This window comes from Stereum hirsutum (genome assembly GCF_000264905.1).
Source record: "Stereum hirsutum FP-91666 SS1 unplaced genomic scaffold STEHIscaffold_3, whole genome shotgun sequence".
NCBI classification, from domain to species: domain Eukaryota; kingdom Fungi; phylum Basidiomycota; class Agaricomycetes; order Russulales; family Stereaceae; genus Stereum; species Stereum hirsutum.
Window position 1 is genome coordinate 1,081,082 of NW_006763133.1, and position 21,154 is coordinate 1,102,235.

Below are 21,154 nucleotides of genomic sequence, written 5' to 3' on the forward strand. Positions count from 1 at the left end.
CTACCTCTGTCACATACCATTACACACCACCTAAACTTACTGAAACCACATAAAAATACCTTAAATAAACCCACATCTCTCTTCATGCAAGTTTTATTGTGATTTGCCTCTCCTCACTTCCTTCAGATTATATTTTTCGCTTTTATTTTGGGCCACACATGAGAAAACAATGAGAATTCGACTTATTTGCCATTAGAACACATGTCCCAGGGCTGAGAGAGCCCAAGCATAGTATTTACATTGGTGTTACAAAAGGATCTGTGCAAAAAGATGTATGGGTGACCGAAGTACCGTGCTCATCGTCGAGCACAGCGGCGACGAGCAGCCTACACGACGCGACAACGACAACACACGAACGTGTGGGAATCCCACGGCAGAACCTGCGCGACGACGAACGCTCGAGCATGTCAGAGCGCACATGCAGCCGTTAGTTGAGGCAATCGTCGTCGTCGACGTCGAGGACGGCGCTGAGTCGCAGGGTGAGTGGCGCTATAGGGGCAAGTTGACAGGGATGCGGGGGAGGAGATGTGGCGAGGGGCAGGCCTCGGAACGCCTCCGATAACGACGACGGAAGACGGGGCCGCAAGAGACTCGAGGCCACTGAAAGTCGCGACGAAACAAGAGGCGAACCCGGAGGCGAAGATCCAAGTCCGATCAAGCCTAACTAGGCTCGGGTGCCACACCCTGCCACCCCAGCCTAGTTAGGCTCCTTATCAGTGTCATCCAGGTGAGAGACAACAGGTGAATCAGAACCGATATAGTAATGTGGATCAACGAATATGGCGCCGATGGATAAGACGCGGGCGGACGTGGATGCCTTAGACTTGGCCCGGGGTGGATATATATGCGCTTTCAGGAAGCAGGTGGATACGTGGATATCTACGTGGATGTGTGGATAATCGGAACGAATGAGTGGGTGTTGGCTGACTGGTGCCGCGAGCCGGAACATGGAGATACGTGTGTATGTGCGGTCGTGTAGTCTTGAAAGTACTCCATGATGTGATCAAACCACCTCAGCGTAACTGCAAGGCTGTAATGATAGAAGACTCAGACAAGACTCAGGAAATAATCGTCGAGACAAAACACCCGAGATCACAGAGCAGACAGGGCCCACTGATTGCGGCCGCAACGCCGTATCCTCCTCGTCTCATCGATGCGCCATATCCCAGAGCAGACCATGTCCGATACTACTCCCCTGGGCCATAGCTAGATGAAAGTTCCAGAATCGAACCCGATCCCACGCTTGCCGTACCGTACCGGGCTGTACTGAGCAAGTCTTCCCACGGACGTGCTGTACGTTGAACGACAGCGTGCGATTGCGATAGCAGATACACACACGCACAGTAAGTATCTTAACAAGTCGCGAGTTCGTGGTCAGTAATCGATCCCGGGGCGTTCCAGAATGTCTGGGATGGGCGAGATCAAAGCGTAAGCCTGCTTTGCGCACTTATTAGTGGCGGTCTGATCATCTGAGGACGATTCCGTGACCCGTCAGCTAATGGTAACGCAGGAAAGCACGTAGAGATGGAAAAGCGGATAGAAAGGACTGACGGAAACGAACACACTCGGGTTCCACGGACCACCAAGCCTGAGGTTACTGTCCGTTCCAGGATCACCGCATACCATCGCGAGATCGCAGTCATCGTTGGCAAGGGCTGAACATAAGCCGCCGAGCACACAGGAGGGACGACGACGACGCGTGCATCAGAACATCCCCTTGTACAACTCACGAGGAGTAGTAACTTATGACCAAAGGATACCAGACCAGGAAGTTCGAACGGCACAAGAGAGCCTTGAGAAGAAGTGCCATTGAAGGGTCGGAGACAGCAGGCAGTGAACAAGTGGGGTAAAGACGCTGATAGCCTGAGATACGCGAAAGTCGGCGGCCGAGAAGTGTTGTCATTGTCAGCGCGAGAGGATCGTTATACGTTAACTGAGAAAGACATAGATCTCTTCGCACGGAAAGGTCAGGGCACTGTGACTTGACCTCAGGACTCCTATGAGCTTGGACATCCAGCTAGTAGCGGTAATTGCACGACTTCTAGCGTACCTCACCTTTAGTGAACTTCCTAGACAAAGTTCTCAAGACCAGGGAGAATGAACGGCGTCCGACGCACATGTATGTTCAAGTTCGACGCCAAGTCGTTGTGGCGGCCACAATGAAAGTGCTGTGCTCCGGGGAACCCCGCAAGGCACGCGCGATCCACGTGGCGCCCACGTTCCGTCCTCCCCGGATTTTCCTCAATTCTGAATTCATTGTTCGACATATGCATAAGGGACGAGCTGGGACGAGTCAACGGCGATCCTCTCTCTGATACTCTTCGGCAGGTTCAAGAGGTATACAGAAAGCGTTTATTAGCCTGCTAGCATGGAAGACATGTTCACCGACTTCAAGAAAGAGCGTGGATGACGAGCCGCTGCAGATGTTGACTGTTTAGTAATCGCACTTAGGTTCACACAAGGATGTTTGTTTGGATATGAGGTTTATATTCTTTTCGGACTGTACCAGCGATCGTAATGTAGTGGTACGTATACTGTCCTACTTCGTAGTAAGCTATACGAGCGAATCGTGATAAGTAAATCGGGAGAACGAGAAATTCGAATGCTGCAGCAGATTGATTGGATGCGAAGCAAGAACGTGTGGGAACTTCAAATATGGAAAGATGGTGGAGGCGAAGTACAGTAGCTGTAACGCGAACACGAACATGACGGAATCGATGACGAAAGAAACCGAAGTGCAGGAGAAAATGCATGGTAAACGACGACGAAACATGATGAGCTCAGAAATCGACGATGACGACGATGATGATGAAGGAACTGCGAAGGGAAAAACAAACGGTGACCAGAACTGCGAAAGGGTGGGGCGTCATCGCAGCAGGACTGCGTCAACTGCATCCCACGGGAGGGAGCTCGGCTTGGGGAGAGGCGTCGCAGTTGCAAAGCGGCGGATGACACACTCGCGCCACGTCATCACGTACTGTCCCTCCCGCCCGTGCCCTCCGTGAATAGCCCGCCTCCGAATCTGATTCCGCGTCCGACGCGAGATCTCATCGCCTCCGACGGCCCCCGCTCCGAGCCCGAAAGGCAAAGTGCTGAGGAATTCGCCTCAGTCATCAAAGCCGGAAGCAGGAGGTGAATCCGAGTCAGCACGATGGATGGTGCGATGGACGCGATGGAAAAAAATCGATGCTAGTCGTATGATCGTTTACACGCAGACTCTCGTCGTTGGTTGGGTCGGGAACAGCGGCAACGAACTCTGGCATCTCGGATGTGTCGAACGATGATGTGGTGGCGGCACTGATGCTTGAGAGAACTGCGCGTGTGATGAGCAGCTAGTGTGGTGGCGACCGGGCATGGGGAAGGAACGGAGGAGGCGGAGCGTGGAAGCTGAGACGCTGTGACGTTTCTCAGGATGATGCGAATGAGGAACAGAGTGTTCCTGATGAGGATGTGAGTGAGAGTCGGAAACGGCGAGATGTGCGATCTGTGGCTTGACGACTTCCGGTTCATGTCCGTCCACGAGTGTGGGTGGCGTCCTGGGCGACAAGGACAGATCGCTCTCTTCTGACGAATTCGAATGCGAGACTGAGATCGTGGGGCTGGAAGACTCGAGTTCGGAAGAATCTGAAGACGAAGACGAAGGACTGAGGTCGACGTCCATGAACGAAGACGGTGTCTCGACGATCGCCGAGATCTGAGAACGGTAATGGTGCGAGGGAGGCGAGACAATGGCCATGATGGGCTCGTGAAGGGAGAGGATATCTGATTCGGAGACACCGAGCTCGAAGTCGAGGACATCGAGGAATTCCCGCTCGATGCGGCCAATGTCACGCTTGCCGAAGACCCCGGTGCATACTGCCCAGTGGACGTTCTTCAAAGAAGAGTCGTTCAAGTACTAAAGAAACATCATGAAGTCAGCATCGATATAAGAAACAAGATATTGCTATACACGGTGACTTACCTTAGAAGCAACGATGAGAGCACCGAGGAACACACGTTCGCAAGCCCACTCCTCGAGCGCGATGTGGAGATGAGGCTTTGCGCGCTGGAGGTAGACAAGGGTAGCGAGGACGACTGGCATCTCAACCTCTGCGCGTTCGATCACGTTGTATACGCAGGTGGCGAATGCGGAGTTTTCTGAGTGGCGGTGGAGAGACCGACCACGGCGCGAGGGAGATGGACGCCCGAGGGCGTAGTCGACTGTCTCGACGACAGAGTCGATGAGATATTCTGTGATAGATGGGGCTTGATCAGCTACGATACAAGATGAGATGCTGTCTGTATAAAACTTACCAGTGACAGTTCGGTCGAGCTTGACATCGACGAGCTCGAGAAGAGCAGGCGGGTGAAGAGAGGCGTCTACGAGACTTGCTTTGTGAATTGTTGGGAAGAACATCGCTGGGGTTGGTGGATATGTCGTTGGAGGGAGTGAGCAGCTGAGGGCGGACGGCGGCGGAGTGGGGAGACAGCTGTGGGATGCATTGCGGATTATATATGTGTTCTCCGGGCAGTTCGCAATGGACGGGGGAGGAGACAGAAATGCGATGACTGTACGGCTACGCAGCGCTCAGTCACTTGGCGCCACCGAGCGAGATCTGAGATCCAGATCGGCGCGCATTGCCTTCCCGAGCTGACGAATGAGCCGGGCCCACGCTCGCCGCCCGGCATCGCTCTATCGAAACCCACCAGCGACATCCACTTGCATGACACACCCACTTCGTCCTTCATCCGCTCGGCAGCCTCAACACAAAGGGCACGCTCAGGCGTCCCAAAGACCCGCCGTCCTGCGACGCAAGCCTCCGTAGGTCCTTTCCTTGTCTTTCCGTTTTCTCGCCGTCGGACTCATTCCGTCCTCCACCGAGCGCTACTCAATGGAATATTACGGATATACTTTGGCTTCACCTACCCGATCCCAGTCACGGGCAGGATGACAGCGGATGACTCCTTTCCTCCAGCTTCGTCCCCTTGACAGTCTCGCAATTACCCTACGTTACACGTTTACAGCCGTAGATACACATCATATCCCCTCTCCAGGTGGCTTCGGGATACGCGTTCCACAGAACACGTACTACCGTGGATGCCACACCCACAACCGTATCCGTTTACAGTTGTGAAATCATCTTCCGCGATCAGAACCCGCAGACAACTGTATCGCTATAATGATCTCTGCTGCTCTATGACCTCTTCTTCCTATACGCCCAGGTATAGCTGTGAGTGCACTATTCTGGTCTACCCCTGAATAAATCCAATTTCTTTGTCCGACCATTTCGCTCTCCATCCTCTTCCCTTCCGCGCGCTCAACATCGCATTTACGGCGTTACCCGGTCCATCCTCCCAACTGTAATTAATTCGGTTACAGTTAGTATCGATGTTCGTCTTCCATCCATGACCATCCTCTAACCCATCCGCCAAGGATCACCTCCCGTATTCGGCCATCTATGTCCATCCCGATAGCTTCTCCTTCAACCGAGCGACGTACTACTCGTATCGTCTGCCGCATCGATATCATGGAAGTTGCCAGACGTGTCACGCTGAACTTTCTCTCTTACCTCGAGCGACGAGCAGTCTCGATTCGAACCTTCCGAGCCCGAGCCCTCTCTCTACTCACGCCGCATGATGTACCCGACACGTACGCGCAAACTCAGAACAACACGACACCCATCCAAGTCCTCACTTACGCTTTGATTCTATTCCGCACGGTTGTCACATGCCATTTTTCAACGTCCCGAGCCGAACGCACTTTCCATCTCTGGCGACCGCAATATCGATATCTGTCCCTGGGACTGCTCACAATATAGACCTGTTCGTCCCACGTTCTTCCGTTGTACACCCGTCCTCCCTATCCTCTTCTCCTTCTCCTTCCGCGTCCCTTTCTTCCTTTCAATCTCCAGTCCAGACCTCGAGATAAGTAGTCCAGATTACCTCTCAGCGACCTATTTTCGGGAGGTATCGTGTCGTGCGCATGTACGAGGGAGCCGATTCCTCGTGTTTATGAACTTATTTTTGGCTTTGTTTTTGTTCGGGTTGGGTGGCGTGACTGGTACGTTCCTGGAATAAGCAACCTCGGTGGTGCCACGATGCTAATGATAGCGTCCTACGCAGTCTCGGGCTTCAGCTAAGTGATAGTGAATCCCTCCCCGAACACGAACACTACATCGCATCACTGCACTACTGTGGAGTACCGACGGCCGCGATGGGTGTTAGCTCTGTATTCTATTGCAAATATGGATATATGGCCATCACTTCAATGGTTCATGGACATCGTCCCCGAACCACCCGTGTCAGTGCATCCGAGCACTCATCATGCATGATGCACTACTTGCCAAGCACCGGCCGTGCACCCTGCCCGTGCGCGTATAACCATCGGGAATAAGGTCACGGTTAGGCGCCTACCAATCACCGTCGACGATGAGCGTCCAAAGGAGTTAAACGCTCGCTTGGGCCCGTGACTAAGCCGACATTATCTTCGTCAGCCAAATATCTTCTCTCTCAGCACATCACGGTCGATTTATGATATGATACTTTACAGGACGAGTCGGACGCGAGGCGCGGTGTCGCGAAAATCGCGTCTTCGAGCTTCGAGGCGACCTTTGTCATCCAAATTCGGGTCGGAGTCGAGAGGTTCTGAAGCTTGTTATTCAGCCACCTTCTTGACAATACAGTGTCGCGTCGACGACATCCTATTCCACGTTCTCGTTCTGGCAATCACCAAACTAAACACCGAGAGTCAATAGTCAATCGGTGGCGAAAGCGCCGAATGTACTGTAATTATGGTGGATCGTCCTCGAGCACCGGAACCCACCTCCTCGTCTGACTCTGACTCCTATCCACCCCCACACAAAACAGGAAAGAATCTCGACCCACTTCCATTCCTCTGTGAATCGGCTCACTCGCGTCACCACAAGCTCCCGACACCGGAAGCGCCAAGGTAATTATTTTCTGACTTCCTTACTCGAAGTGTTTCGACCGCCAATCTCAACTCGGTGGCCGAAATACCTACATACTCGAATGACACGCGTATGTCGTTCGAGCTTCCTTGTCGGCCCACCCGACTTGCCTTTCTTTCCTTGGCCCGAGCCGAACCGCTGCCGAATCTGACCACCTTTGAGACATCTCTGCGTGGTTCTATATGTCTCAAGCTTTTACTTTGGCGTATGGTCCCATTTTGTCCCGTCGCCATCCTAATTCACCCTGTCGAGCGTCTGTGAGTCGCCGCATCATCTGTGCGCGTCGTCCGTTGCCTTCAATTACGTTGCTCGTTTCGGTACCAAGTAACGACGCCGCCACCGTCGCCTCTGAAACCGTGGCGGTACGCCGCCCCTAAAAAAGCGTATGCATGTACTCTATACGAACCCCCGGGGCCTCTCCTCGGCCGGCGTTTACGAGTTGGTGGTGTTCGTTTCGGTGGCCCCGCCCTCCGGTGTTATGTTGAAGACCATTCATCCCGATTTGGTTGTGAGTTATTGTACTGTACTGCTTGCGCTTCCTATTTGTGACTGTTCTATCTTTGAGCAGGGATCGTGAGACATGTCAGTAGAATGAGTTGAACGCTCGCAGCGCTCGCGCTCGCGTCTGTATGGATCCAGAAGAATATATATATTGTTGCATTATGTATATTCCTTCCAGCGCCTCGCCATACGCGTCCCGACAAGTTCGACTCAATCAACGAAGCTCGAAAAACTCACGATTCTCTGCCGAGCGCAATGCGGCGTAGCCAACCTCGGTGCAAATGTATCCCGCCTCAGCCTCATTGGCGCACACAACGCAAGTTTTTTCTCTCCTTTCCCTGACTCGCCGCACCGCTTCCGGAGAGTAAAGGCAAGCCAGCCTGAGTCGTCCGCTCGAGCTAGCTTTGAACAGACGACTCTGTCTCGGAGGAAAGTCGAGCCGCGTCAGACAACGATGGTCATCCCCGGGTTCGGAAGTCAAGGACCCGTGGTAATTTTATGTTTATGTAATAAATAAAATTTAAATGAGGACGAGTGAGCGATCCGGATCTGTATCTTCAGATTCCGGGATCGTCCTTGGCGTCTCCTTCTCTCGCCGAGCCCATCGAAGCAGACCATCTAATCTTATCAGTCAGGCACCGGAGAAGGTTTTGAATGCCGGCGGTGCTTGAACGTTCGCGGCGGGGGTGGCGGTGCCACAGTGTGTTGAACTTCAATAAGGGCCTGTACCTTTGGGCAGAGGGGTTGGGCTCGGAAGACGACAAGTGAAGATGATGTGTATACTCGGTGCGAGAGATAATAGTGTGGTACATACTCGGAAACACGCAGTGCATACGCAACGCCATCGTTATCTTCCACACAACTGTTGACTACCGCGCTCTGACTGGGATCCATGGACCGCAGTCGAATCTATTCCTGAAGTCGCGGATAAGTATCCCGATCTGGATGTGAAAGCGTATACACCTATCTTGCAAGATCATGGGCACTGCGTGCCGAGCATAGTGAACGGTACACATACGCGGAAACGAGGCAACACGTCGACATCATTTGGATGGACACTACGACATCATGCCATGGGCAAAGTCGTCCACCCAGCCACTCATTGTGGGTCCGTCAAAGATGCAAGAAATCATACAAAGATACATACAGGACTGTGGATCCACAAAACAAGATTAGTGAATATATGACATGAGCATCGTCATCGGCATCGAATCGTCCTATGGTCGTCTCCGTCATCGCCAGTGGAAAGCATACCACACATTTTCCAAGAGTGTGGTAAACTGTAGGTCATCCGGGTTGAATCGTAAGATGTCGTCCAGTCATAACCGAAGACTTCGATTTCTCAACTATTTCGCTCATCCACTCCCCGATGCCCCAGCCCCGCCGGTCTGAGCCTTCCCACCCCTCGTCTTACTCCCTTTCGGCCTCCCCCTCGGCCTCTTGCCCGGCGGCTGTGCCGACCCAGACCCGGAGCCGTCCCCTCCGCCAGACATCACATCTGCGGCTCGTTTATTGTTTTGCTCGGCGGACAGTCTCCTTTCGTTCAGGTACCTGTATGACAAGGAGAGTAGCAAGGAACGAACGTGTCAGCACAGCCAGTTTGATGAGTTTGAATTGTCAGACTCTAAATGATTGAGTATAGGGGTGTATGAAAAGGGTGAGGAGATGGGAGGTTGAAGTGTTGGGATATGAGGCTATACACAATGGGTCGCCCAGCTCAATTAGGAGCATGGGTCACGGATGAAGGTGGTGTACAAGCGGATGGTGTAAGGTCACGACGAGATAAGTACGAGCCAAGGTATGACAGGGGCAATGACAAGTACGAGCCCAAGTAGGCCAAGGATGGTAGCAAGAATCGAACGTACTGCTGCGACTTCTCCTCGAGGACCTGCTGTAGACTCGGCAGTGGCGGCTCGTCAAGTTCTGAGCGAAGTGCATCGACATCACGCTTGGCGAGTGCGTAATCCCCGTCTTCGATAGTCCGAATGCGATTACGAAGGTCTGTGCATCTGATGAACGTTCGATTGTCGAAGAAAAATAGGGGATGCAAGGACGGTGTTAGTATTTCGATGTCAGGTGACAGGCCAAGGGGCCTAGAAGAAACAATCTGGCAAAGGAGTGCGAAAACGCAGGAAATGCTGTGGACATGAACCACGCCGCAGCTTGCGGAGTAGAATGGAGAAATGGAATTGAATGGGGCGGTCGTGTAGAAGAAAAGTGCACATACTCGCTCTGTATCCGCGCTTCTTCCATGTCTGCCTTTGGGTGCATAACACGTATACCGGTGCGCAAAGGCAAGTTGTAGGTCTCACGTCAATCATCTTCTCCGCACTGGCACTGCGCCGTAGGTCTCTGTGGATCAACGCACCTTATCTCGATCCTCGTTTACCTGCGTGAGGCACAGTCGTGCAAAAGAGACGCCCAAGGGCAATGCATGAGACCGGGGGTTAGCAGCCCGTTACAAACGATAGCAGGGAGACACGACGGCGAGAATGACATGAAATGTCTATAGGATATTGATGTGAGGCAGAGTTCGTTGCACGTACCTCCCTAAGACATTTCAATAACCTTTCCCGCTCGCTTTCAAGCCTGATAATTGCAGCCTTACGTCAGCCGCTAATAGGACAAAAGTAACACATCGCACAAGACAGGTGGGAGGAAGGATCTCAACTTGTTCTTCTGTTCCTTCAAGTCCTGGATAGCCTGTTGTCTCTGGTCCAAGGTCGCGTGTGCGGACAGTATGTGTGCGGTGTGTAATTGCAGCGTGAGTGCATGTTTCCTAGCGAGAACAGCAAATAGATTACTTAGTTCAGTTCCTGTGATAACTCACACTGCTCGAGCTCCGCCTCATCAGCACCAACAAATAAGCAATCATTCCCAACCGTCCAGACATGTAGCACACGAGTACACGGGACACCGTTCCACCGAGCTACAACGCTTCCCCTTTCCGCCTCACAATTGCAGAATCGAGGTAGAACGGACTCACTTCAGCTCCGCTGTCTTCGCCAGATGCACCAGGTTCTTCGTCCAATCTCCTTGCGCAATCAATGTCGGTTGCGGCAGTTTATTCGAGGATCCAGATGCCGAAGCGGAGGTGGATGCGGCAGCAGTGGTGCTCGCCATTTCCTCGACACGGATGGTTGGTTGAGCGTTAGGGTGCACGGGGGACGCGTAGAATCCACCATTTTTGAGGTGGCTGGGTTCCCGGAGTCCCACTCCGCGGGCACCTTTGTGGCGCAACTCTTGTGGCATCGCTGCTTGAGAACAACCACAACACCGGTTGCCTTTTCATGCTGCTACCTCCGAGTCTGTGACGTCGACTCTTCGTCTCTTTCTTCCCTTCACCATGCCTCAGTTCCTCCGTACGTATCACGGCTCCTACTAATTGGGCGTCGCCGCTCAAATACTCTACGCTTCCATCATCCCGTTCAAGACGACAGTAGCCCGATATCTAGTGTCATGGTAATCATTCCTTGGACTTACGAATCGGGACTCACATGCAATTGTTACTCTGCTCACTTGCAATCTAAGTCTGCTTTCTGCGCCTAATCTGTAAGTCTTGCAGGTTTCGCTTCTCCCCATCATCCTATGCTGTGGTGATCATGACCCCTTAGGCCTTACTCCTTGACATTCAAATCCAAGGTTGGCCGCCTTGTCAGACGTTCTGACCCTTTCTTCTCCGTCCATGGTCAGCGCCATCATATCACGAGGTACCTTGGCGAGTGACTCAGTGACTCAGTGTCTTATAAAGCCGGACGGACACGTCGATGCCCCACGCATGCTTACTTGACACGCGATAGCGGCACCAACGCTGCTCGTTCTGCTGTCGGACTTGCTATATCTTCTAGATCATCATAATCTACTGGCGGCTTCCACTTGTGCTGTCTTACTTTAGGCAGCCGTCTATGCTCTCTGTGGCAATATCTTCTCAAGCGTACGTTCGATTCGGGATATCTTGAAGCCAATGTCAATAGGTCTTCCTGCGGCTCGGGTTCCCGATACGCAGAACGTGGTCTCATCGTCGAGATCTATCCACTCTGCATCCGCATATTTGACCCATGTCAGGATCCACTCCCACTTTGACCCACCCTATATCTCTCCTCAGGCAGGCTACGCCTCTGGCAGAGGTCAGTATCCGTGTGCACCTAGCGTTGTACATTCGACTAGATCTACCGATTCTGGTTCATCAAGATGCCATTGGTGTCCTACGTGCTAACGAAAGTGGGTCTACGGTATTTCAAATCACCTCAAAGCTGACAAAATATTGATCAGACGTTTGTGCGAGTGAGTTACACCGACCTCACCGGGGTCGGCGTTTCTCCTTGGTGGCAAAAGCGCAACCTCCGGAGACACATGAAGGGCCCGTCGTGAGTTCACAGACGAAGAGATATGGCGGAGATTTTGCGGAAATCCAACATTCATGCCATGACTTGCTTCCTCAGCTAACAGCCACGGCTTCTTTTGTGTCCGCTCTTCTCGGCCGCTATCTTCTCGCATTGAGACATCGTACTTCCATACCTGAGCATCGCGCAATGACACATGCCTAATGCCTTTGTTCACCCGGAGCGTTCACCGTTGTCCAATACCGCACCCACCGGTTGCATTACCGATTCTCGCAGACGTGAGCATGAGCATCGACGTGACCGTCAACTCCGTTTCTGTCGGCGATACTTACGCGATTCATGATGCTGCTCATTTCTGTTCGCTCAAGCCTGTCAGACTATTCAGATATTCAGACTAGAATCTGGTTATGAGAGATGGATAGAAGTTTGCTCGTTCTTTATAGAGTCTTGTCGGCGATCTTCATTCAACATCGCGCAGGTCATCCTCAGGCTCGAGATGAACAATAGCGTAGTTCGAAGCTTGAAGCTGCAGCGACTTGACGTCTGTTCATTCTGCCACCGGCACCTTCGTATCATCGAAGTTATCCACATGCGGCCGTAGACATATAAAAAAAAAGTCCTAAAACAATCATGTCCCATTGGCGCGGCTTCTCCTGATGCCCCGTGGACCAACGCTTGAACTTCAGACCTACTGCACGGCGAGTGACCATTGCTCTGCTCTCCTGCCGCTTCGTTGTGCGCCATCATTTTCATGGTTCAACAGGCCGAAGGGGTTTCAGAGTTAGATTCGGCGGTTGAAGGAAAGTGTGATGTGGCGAGCAGAGCCAATCGTGGTGCCTCCGAACCCTTCCGAGATCACCCGACCAAGATGAGTCGGGGAGTCCACTTCACAATATTTATTCACGGCTCACGGCTCACGAGCACATATGGAGAACTATAATTTAGTGAGCAGGTGTTCAAGGTCCCATGTATGATATTAGTGTGTTTTCAAATCGTAGCAATGAGTAAACTGCTGAGGTATGGAATATTGTGCGTGCAAGTGCGTCGAATGCGTAAGATCATAGCAAAGAACAACGTGAATGTGTGTAAGTCAAAACAGAAGGTATAAGTACCAGTATAGTTTGCAGTAACGGTTCAAATTTTGATCATTTATACTGTCCAGCCAGAGTTAGCAATGTTCGTAACGTCCACGTTAGTAAAAGTTCATCTCGTCGAGGGAGGACGACGCCAAACATCCATCTCGACCTAACAAGCCTCGAATCATGATCACAAGCCACAGGCCCAACCCCGTCATTACGACCGGCGTAGAGTGATTGTCTACACACTGGCAGCAGACGACTAAGCGGAAGGTGAACCCTCGCCAGTGTTGACAGAGCCGTTGCCCTGCGTACTGACGCTGATGACCTGTACGGCCTCACCACTGGCGGGCAGAACACCCTCATAGATCCCGAGAGTGTTAGTGGCGTTTGTGATTGACGATGTATCGATACCGCAGGCGGTGGTGAAGTCGCCGTAGAGGGCTTGACGATCTATAATTCATGGCAGATCAGTCAACATCCATCCAGTAGTAAGAGACTACTACAGGACAAGCAAAAGTATACGCACCAGAAACATAACTCCCGAACGCCTCCAGCGTGCAACTTCCTCCAGGACCGCTCGCGCCACATCCCTCGATAGGAATTGGCGCTGAATTCACCACCGCCCTGACATAGTCGCTTGTCTGCACTCCACTGCTAGTCGTCTGGTTTGTGGTGGCGTTGTAAGTTCCCGTGGCGATAGAGCAGGTCAGCTTTTCGAGAGCAATATTTGCGAGGAAGGGCAGGATGTAGGATGTACGCCAAGCACGGGAAAAGTTAATGGAGGTGTCGGGCATGGAAGCGTTGGTCGTGTTGAAGAGATCGAGAGCCGTGACGATGAAAGGGGGTTCTGAATGTTGAATATGTGATATCAATTGCCTAGCTGTGTTATGCCTAAAAGAGATGATGTACTTACCCTCACGGTGCGAGAAACTGATCCAGACATTCTGCGAGGCGGCACTAGAGTTGGCACTGCTAGAGACATTGGTGGCAGCAGAACCGTCCAGGAGTCGGGTCACGGCCGATACCCATGGCATGCCGAGGTATGGTGCGACCTCAGAGCCAAAGCCAAGTTGATGATGATATTCCAAGTCGTTTGCTATACCATATGGGACAGTTAGTCCTAGAGGAGAGGGTGATAGATCCGTGGTACATACCATATTCGTAGCCCAACCACTCATCCTCGCCGAATACGCTGCACCAAGAGCTTTCGTTCTTGATGACGGTCTCGTAGCCGCACAAGGCTTGCGCAGCGAAGACATCGGTGGCGGTCCAGTTAAATTCGGGAACAATGCCGTTGAGACGGGAAGCGATGGGGGTGGCGTAGACACTGATGAACGTGGACTGTTCCTCAGAACCAGCGGAGGACGAGAAGGTATCGCAAGATTCCTGATAATCAGAACCAGAAACGATATCAGTTTCAGTAAAGAGGTTGAACAAGTGAATTAGACATACGTGGGGTGTCAAAGTATTCGCAGTCTGATTTTCGCCTTCGTCGACAATGACGAGTGAAATGTTGGAAGTAATCACTGAGCCTAAACCCTCAACGAAAGCCTTTGCTGTTTCCTAGACGGGAGAGTCAGTGTAATGTCTTCTTTGTTTGAAAAAGAAGACTGAGTTTTTACCTGGTCCCTGTCTGCATCCGCCGTCCAGACATTGAATCCTTCTCCGCTTCCACTCAGTAGGCTCTCATAGCGTCCTGCTACCAACCCTCCGAGTGCCTTTGCGTCCTCCCTCCCATATATTGTCGTCTCCTCGATCTCAGCATCTGGGTCATCTATGGGGCTTGTCCAGTTGACCAGGAACGCGAGCGCGTCATCGCGTGCCCAGGCGTTCTTGCTGGAAAAGTTGGCGAGTTTGGATATCAAGGGTGCTAGAGAGTTCTCGTATTCGTAGTCGTTGGCGTAGATATCCGTGTGGCGAATGAAAAGAGCCGCGGCAGAGACGTTGCAACCAGACGGAACAGACGGAGTTAGACCGACACCTGGTGAATTGAAGTACGGCGAGTTGCCCGAGAGATCTGTCGCAAAGAAATAAGGAAAATTAAAAACCTGCAAAAAATGAGGAAAATATGACTGACGATGCAAGACGTCAAATGCTGAGTCCGCCGTGTCGTCCGAGATGACCTGACGCTTCATATGAGGAATAGCGATGCTTCCTATTCTGTCCACATTTTCAATGAATTGGGCTGAAGCCACAAGGACCGGGGAGAGCACGACAGCGAGCGCAGACTTGATGTACGGGGACATGGCGACTACCTGAGGGGATCGGGTGCGTGTTCGCGTGAGGGTTGGCGAGACGGTCGGTCTCGCATTTTATACGCATTCGACCCGTGCAAGGTGAGCGAGTCGCGTTGGAGTCGCGCAGGACAACAGCTTGACGTCAGCCAAGCATTTCCAAAGCTTTGACGCGTTCGCCGTTGATGATCACGTGGCGTCGATCACAATGTTGTTTACCTTTTCCGGTCAGAATTCTTCTTTATTCAGGCATGAACTGGAAACCAATATGAACATAGAGCCTCAAAAGACCTCTTGAGGTAGAAACGAGACCAGATGAGCGAACCACAACGAGAGACAAGTGTCACTCATTTGGCTCGAGGCAAAACGACGCCCGGAAATTGGTGGATCTACACCAAGACGCGTCAGTTTTGGAGCAGAACAACCACGTTTTTGCCCCTTGACAACGGCTGTTTCAGCGCCAAAAGATGCGCGGAGTTTACCGATACTTTCTATCTCTCCGCCACCTTGACTCTTGAAGTTGAAGGTGCTGTCCGACTTCGCCATCGACGCCGGGGAATGCAAGTTAAACTAGATCGACCGCGCCTCTGTAGAACTCGCTCATTAACGAGTCTGTCGTGGCTAGGATCAGAAGGCTGCACGTCGCTCGCCTCATAAAATCCTCACCGCGATTTGTTGAATGACGACCCAGTGATGTTTCTACTCAGACCAACATGCTTGCCTGGTGAAAATTGCCCTCAGTTCGCCTACCCTCTGGACAAACGTCGTCGTTCATACACGGAGCTACTGATCATTGATATTGGTACATCGATGGAGATTTTTGGGACGTATCTAGCGCGATCGCAGGCTTGTCTCTTCTCAGCCAGTTTTACGGCGTGCTTCCGTCAAGCATCTCTCCATGGATTCCTTGCATGTTCGAGGATCTACGTCCTCATCTCGCTAGACTTCGGTCTTTGACTTCGGAACCATCTATATCTGTCGTGTCTTGCAGGACTTTCCGGAAGATCCACGATTGTGGCCCATCCTGCGCAGCCTGTCGATTTCCGTCCAAAATGCCAACGAGCAAGACATTGACGCCCGCTCTCCATTCGCCACTTTCGCCAATGCCTTACAATTGTAGGAGGTGGTTCTACTCGCAAAGTTCCTGCTGGCAAGCTATCGCTTCAGGAGTTGAGATTTCCGCGCGACAAACTGTCGCATCCAATATACAGAACATATCCGACACCGCCAGCATCGCTCGATTTATTCTACTTCATGCCCTTCCCTTCAACACTGTTCCCTCGACTTTATCTGACTTTGGCTGGAAAATGTTATCGTTCTGACTCTTCTATTCCAGACTTTTTCTGGTCTGAATATGTTTCGCGCGACCCTGATGTACGAGCACGGACAGGATAGGCAGGGAGTCGTCCGACTTGAATCTGACAATCGCTCGGGCTCCTCTGACGTACCTGGCGCTCGAAAACAACGAAGGTCAAATTGCCTCATTCAGTGTCTCTTGCTCAAGCTGATTTTATCGCCTCCACCGATGCACTTTCCCTTGCTCTCAATTGCTGCGGACTACCTCAGTCCGAGCCATCGCCATCAACAACTCCCTCCTCAAGCATTGCACCTCCCCTCTTACCACGGCTAAAAATCCTCCGCATCTTCGAATGCCCACGTCTACCACCAAACTCCTTAGCTTATAGTGTGGTGGTCGACAGAATCAGTTTGCGTTGGTGGTCAATAACGAACGTGCGTACGATTGTCTCCAGCTTGAAGGGGGTCGACTTGCAATGGTATAATGATGCGAGTTTGAATTTGAACGAAGCTCAGAGTAACAGGCTTTTTCTATGTAGAGAGGAAGGTATGTGTGGGTCCGGGTGGATGCCATGTGGGTCCTGAGTTGAACGTGGGTGCGAATGTGTTTTGGTCTTATTTGTTTTACATGCATATCAGTGGGACGCTGACTCCCTGTCATTCACTCAAATGATTCTGAGACTCTGCTGTGGCAACTTTATTCATGGAAGCCCGCTGACCGCTGCGAACGCAAATAGAATCATCCCACAGTACAACATCTCGTGTGACGATGGGGGGCATATATAAGTTGGCTAATACAGTGGCGTTGGGTGGGTGCTACGAACCTCTTTCCTTCCACCATCTCTGACCCATACAGGAGCAGTAAGATCACGCTCGGTATCGACGTTTTGTTCTCTCCTGTTTTCCATAACATTGCACTTACTATTCTTCTGCGACAGGTAGAATTCTCTTCTACGAAGATCTGCTTCAAATTGCAGTGTCAGCCTCGGTCTTTAGGCGATAACTAGCGAGCATTTTTCAAAGGGTCCCTAGACCACGGAGCTCACCCACAGGTAGCGAGTCTCTCATATCGTGTACTCGAATGCTAGATGCTTACGTCGCTGTAGAGTATGAGCGTTATGGAGGATATCGTTGGATACGACCAAATCGGCGCCCTCACCACGCAACACGAACGTGCGGGCTACAGCACAATCGAACACGTCCCAGCCGAAATTCTCTGCGACATCTTTCTCTCATGGATAGAAGAACAACACAGCTGCTGGCAGGGCGGGGATCGGCTTGTCTTCCTCAATTCCCCCTTCCTTCTTACCCGAGTCTGTACCCAGTGGCGCAACATCATCTATGACACACCGCACCTTTGGGCGTCACCACACGTCCGTGTCCCTTCCGGTATGGACATCACGGATGGATGGATGGAGACGTTAGTGGCGTATCTGGCCAGGTCAAAGACCTGTCCGCTTTCGGTGACGCTGGAGGCGGAACGCGTGCAGGCGGGGCTCGAGAAGCTGGTCAAGGCTCTGATCCCGCATGTTGGGAGGGTTTACTCGCTACACATCAGCCTCCCAAGCTATGTCTGCAAGGAGTTACAACACCTTGATATCGGTGAACAGGGCTGGTCGAACCTCGAGAACCTCTCCATCGTTACATGGGGGCCCACACTCTTGCGTTCAATGACGCACGGTCACTCTCTCGCATTCTCCAAGGCCCCAAAACTCCGTGAAGTCACGCTGGAGGCCGATGACAGACGGGGAGATCACTTACTCCGGACCCTCAGCCTCGCGCTTCCTTGGGCGCAGATCAAGAAACTCGTCACCAGCGGGGTCTTCCACACCGCATCGGATGCGCGTGATATCATCCTGAAATGTCCTCTCCTGGAACACTGCTCCCTAGGACACATCTTTGTCCCGCCTCGAGGTGAAGTCATCCCATACGTTCCGATTTGTACCTTCTCCCACCTTCGCAGCCTCAGCGTAGTTTTTCGAACCGACTTCCTCGGTAACGAGGCGAGCTTCTTCCAGCCACTGGTTATGCCTACGCTTCAACAACTGGACATCCGAGCAACCGCTCTTCCTGTATCATCGGAAACGCCAGCCTATATCAGCTTCATCTACTCGCATTGCGGATCGACGTTAACGCACTTATCCATCAATTGTATTCCTTTCGATGATACAAACGCGGTCGTTGTCTTGGAACTCCTTCCTGCTCTGGTCTCTTTCCGTGCCTCTCTCACATATGCCACGACGAGAGAAGATTTCTTCCGCGCCCTCACCTACGATCCCACTTCGCTTGCGACACCACTTGTTCCGCGCCTAGAGAGACTCGACATCGACGAGTATCCATCCTCAAATGGACCAAGAATCCTCCCCACCACTCTCGCCGTCAAGGCCATCGCATCTCGCTGGTGGTCCGACGCCTGTTTGGCCACAACACTACGCGCTGTGGCGAGGCTGAAGTACGTCCGTTTGTCTTGTGGTCGGGATGGTTCGCTTTTAAAGCCGGGTGATGAGGACGCGGCGACAATTGGGAGGTGTCAGGACGAGGGATTGGACGTTTGGATTAGCGGGATGCCGTATGAGGTATCTTCGGATATTGGGAGTGTGGATATCGATAACGAGGCAATAACTGCTTGGGTCAGTGGTCTCAGTGATGCCAGTGATTAGAGAGGGAGGGGCTGTTCTGTCAGCTGTGTTGTAATGGTATTCTCGGACAACGATATTTGGAACGAGGAAGCCACGAGGCCGACTATACAAGCGGGATCCTGAGCTGCGCCCTCGGAGCGCTGAATTTATGGACTGTGGGGCAAGACAATACGTGGTGGGGTGGAGATGAAGTTCATCGCACCACGGTAAACGGGCCTGATTCGTTCTCATGACTCGGAAGTAGATTCGACGGAGATGAGATGCAATATTGATATGGATCCAAAATAATGATAATATACGTGAAGGAGGACCTAAAGCAGACGGGGCAACAAAAGAAGGCGTCAGGAATGGAATGACCGCATTGAACATCCAAAGAGACAAGAAAATGACGGACCCTACAGGTCGCGGGACGCCGCCACTACTGCCACCTCACCAATGTCCGGCTTCATGGCAAAACCAAGGTATGAAAGTTCGGAAACACGAACTCCTCCTCCACCGTCTTTCTAATCACATCCTGAATGAATCTCTCCACCCTTGTCACGTTCTTCAACACATGCTTGTCCGCCTGTCCTAATTCGCTCTCTATGAAGACATTTGGCAGCAGGCGTTGACCGATAGGCAGTGGCTTTCCCCTCCTCTGTCCGCCACCTATCGATCCTCTGCTCCCCGAACCGGACCCATCATCGTCCATCCCACCTTCGCCGTTTTCCCGTCCATCGTGATTATGGGTGCTAAGCCCATCTCCGGTGTCGCCTTCTTTGTCCCGTTTCGGACGACCGACTGCAGGTCCGTATGGGTCTTGATCGTCGAGAATGCACAGATGTACTCTTCTTCGGTTGCCCTCGTACGCCACTGCGACCTCTCCCGTAAACAGCAGACCGGTAACAGAAAGCTTGATAGGCAACGACATGAACATCGGAGATGGATAGTTGATCCTCAGCGAAGTCGTAAGCGTGAGCCTCAAGTTCGACGGCCAAGTGATATGCAAGTGTATCTGCAGATCCGGTTGTTCTGATCCACCAGTAGCATCAGGTGGTATTGATGAAGGTAATGCAGATGCGGAAGGTGGCGTTGGCTGAGGGGATTGAGAAGCAGGAGTAGGAATGATGGGTGATGGTGTGTGCAACGATTGAGACCTCGAAGGCAAAGCCGTACCCATACCCATCCCGAGTCCCATACCCATACCCATGCCCATACTCATCCCAATTCCTGGCGTACCCACAAGGGGCGTTCCTAAAGCGGACATTGTCCTTCCAACGAAAGGTCGCGGCGGAAGATTAGGCATGCTCATCGCGAGGCCTGTCGGACCTGTGCTCCACGCGGCAGAAGTGGAATACGGGTCCGTATGAGCAGGTGCGAGAGAGAACACCTCGCTGGCGGAAGAAGGACCTCGTCCGTAGCGAACGTGTGGTGGTAGGTGGTGATAATGATACTCATCCTGCATCCCCGCCATCTTCGCCGCCGCGCGTCGCGATACCCATTCGAAGCCGTCATCGTCCTCGTCATCTAGTGCGCCTGAACCATGTTGGGTGACCTTGACGGGATCTCGAGAAGGTGAGGGCGAAGAAGACGACGACGAGCCCTCGTTGTCAGAATCATCGTCGAGAAAGTCGCGATAGATATTCCGGAGGTCGATGAGCTCGACGTCGGGTGGCTGCGAGCCGAAGTCAAAGGATGTGATCTGGATGGGACCGATAAAAGACGGTTGTGAGGCTGCCGCAGCCTGTAAATGCGTGTTGAGTATATCGACAAGCGAAGCGGACAGGGACTCGTCGAGCTTTGCCCAGTCGAGGTCAATCGACATATTCGTTTGTTCTGTTTTCCGCTCAAAGCAGGCGGAGAACGAAAGAGACGATCGCATTTCCGAACTCGAGCGTAAGCCACGCCACCCACTTTCACATGCAACTGATGCACCTGCCACACAAGCTTTCATTCAACCGTTGCCACACAGCCGTATACAGAGTTCACATATACGGACAACTGTACGAACACAAGGCGACACGCAGGATGCTCCGTGCCGACGACTCATAGCGGGAACGCCTTTCAGCTTGGAGGTACAGCCACGATGGGGCTACGGAACGATCAAGCACACGAGGCATACAAAGGCGTCCCGGC

General features: G+C 52.3%; 4 protein-coding genes across 4 annotated transcripts; all 4 read right to left on the minus strand.

Annotated features, from left to right (window-relative positions):
• Positions 1-2,471: 2,471 nt before the first annotated feature.
• Positions 2,472-4,448, minus strand: STEHIDRAFT_144986 (uncharacterized protein). The gene is made up of 3 exons (XM_007300810.1): positions 4,294-4,448; positions 3,962-4,230; positions 2,472-3,895 (listed from the first exon to the last, which is right to left on the minus strand). Exons 1-3 carry the CDS (start codon positions 4,394-4,396, stop codon positions 3,206-3,208), a joined length of 1,062 nt encoding a protein of 353 aa, XP_007300872.1. The 5' UTR covers positions 4,397-4,448; the 3' UTR covers positions 2,472-3,205.
• Positions 4,449-8,563: 4,115 nt separating this feature from the next.
• Positions 8,564-10,574, minus strand: STEHIDRAFT_118856 (uncharacterized protein; the record flags this gene model as incomplete). The annotated part of the gene is made up of 7 exons (XM_007300811.1): positions 8,564-8,999; positions 9,314-9,457; positions 9,676-9,707; positions 9,817-9,837; positions 9,995-10,037; positions 10,120-10,227; positions 10,435-10,574. 7 exons carry the CDS (start codon positions 10,569-10,571, stop codon positions 8,804-8,806), a joined length of 681 nt encoding a protein of 226 aa, XP_007300873.1. The 3' UTR covers positions 8,564-8,803.
• A 2,555-nt stretch (positions 10,575-13,129) lies between these two features.
• Positions 13,130-15,005, minus strand: STEHIDRAFT_153579 (phosphoglycerate mutase-like protein; the record flags this gene model as incomplete). The annotated part of the gene is made up of 7 exons (XM_007300812.1): positions 13,130-13,320; positions 13,397-13,717; positions 13,784-13,966; positions 14,025-14,256; positions 14,323-14,433; positions 14,493-14,887; positions 14,948-15,005. 7 exons carry the CDS (start codon positions 15,003-15,005, stop codon positions 13,130-13,132), a joined length of 1,491 nt encoding a protein of 496 aa, XP_007300874.1.
• Positions 15,006-18,241: 3,236 nt separating this feature from the next.
• Positions 18,242-20,848, minus strand: STEHIDRAFT_166077 (uncharacterized protein). Its single transcript, XM_007300813.1, has 3 exons — positions 19,434-20,848; positions 18,539-19,350; positions 18,242-18,470 (listed from the first exon to the last, which is right to left on the minus strand). Exon 1 carries the CDS (start codon positions 20,841-20,843, stop codon positions 19,485-19,487), a length of 1,359 nt encoding a protein of 452 aa, XP_007300875.1. The 5' UTR covers positions 20,844-20,848; the 3' UTR covers positions 18,242-18,470; positions 18,539-19,350; positions 19,434-19,484.
• Positions 20,849-21,154: the final 306 nt, after the last annotated feature.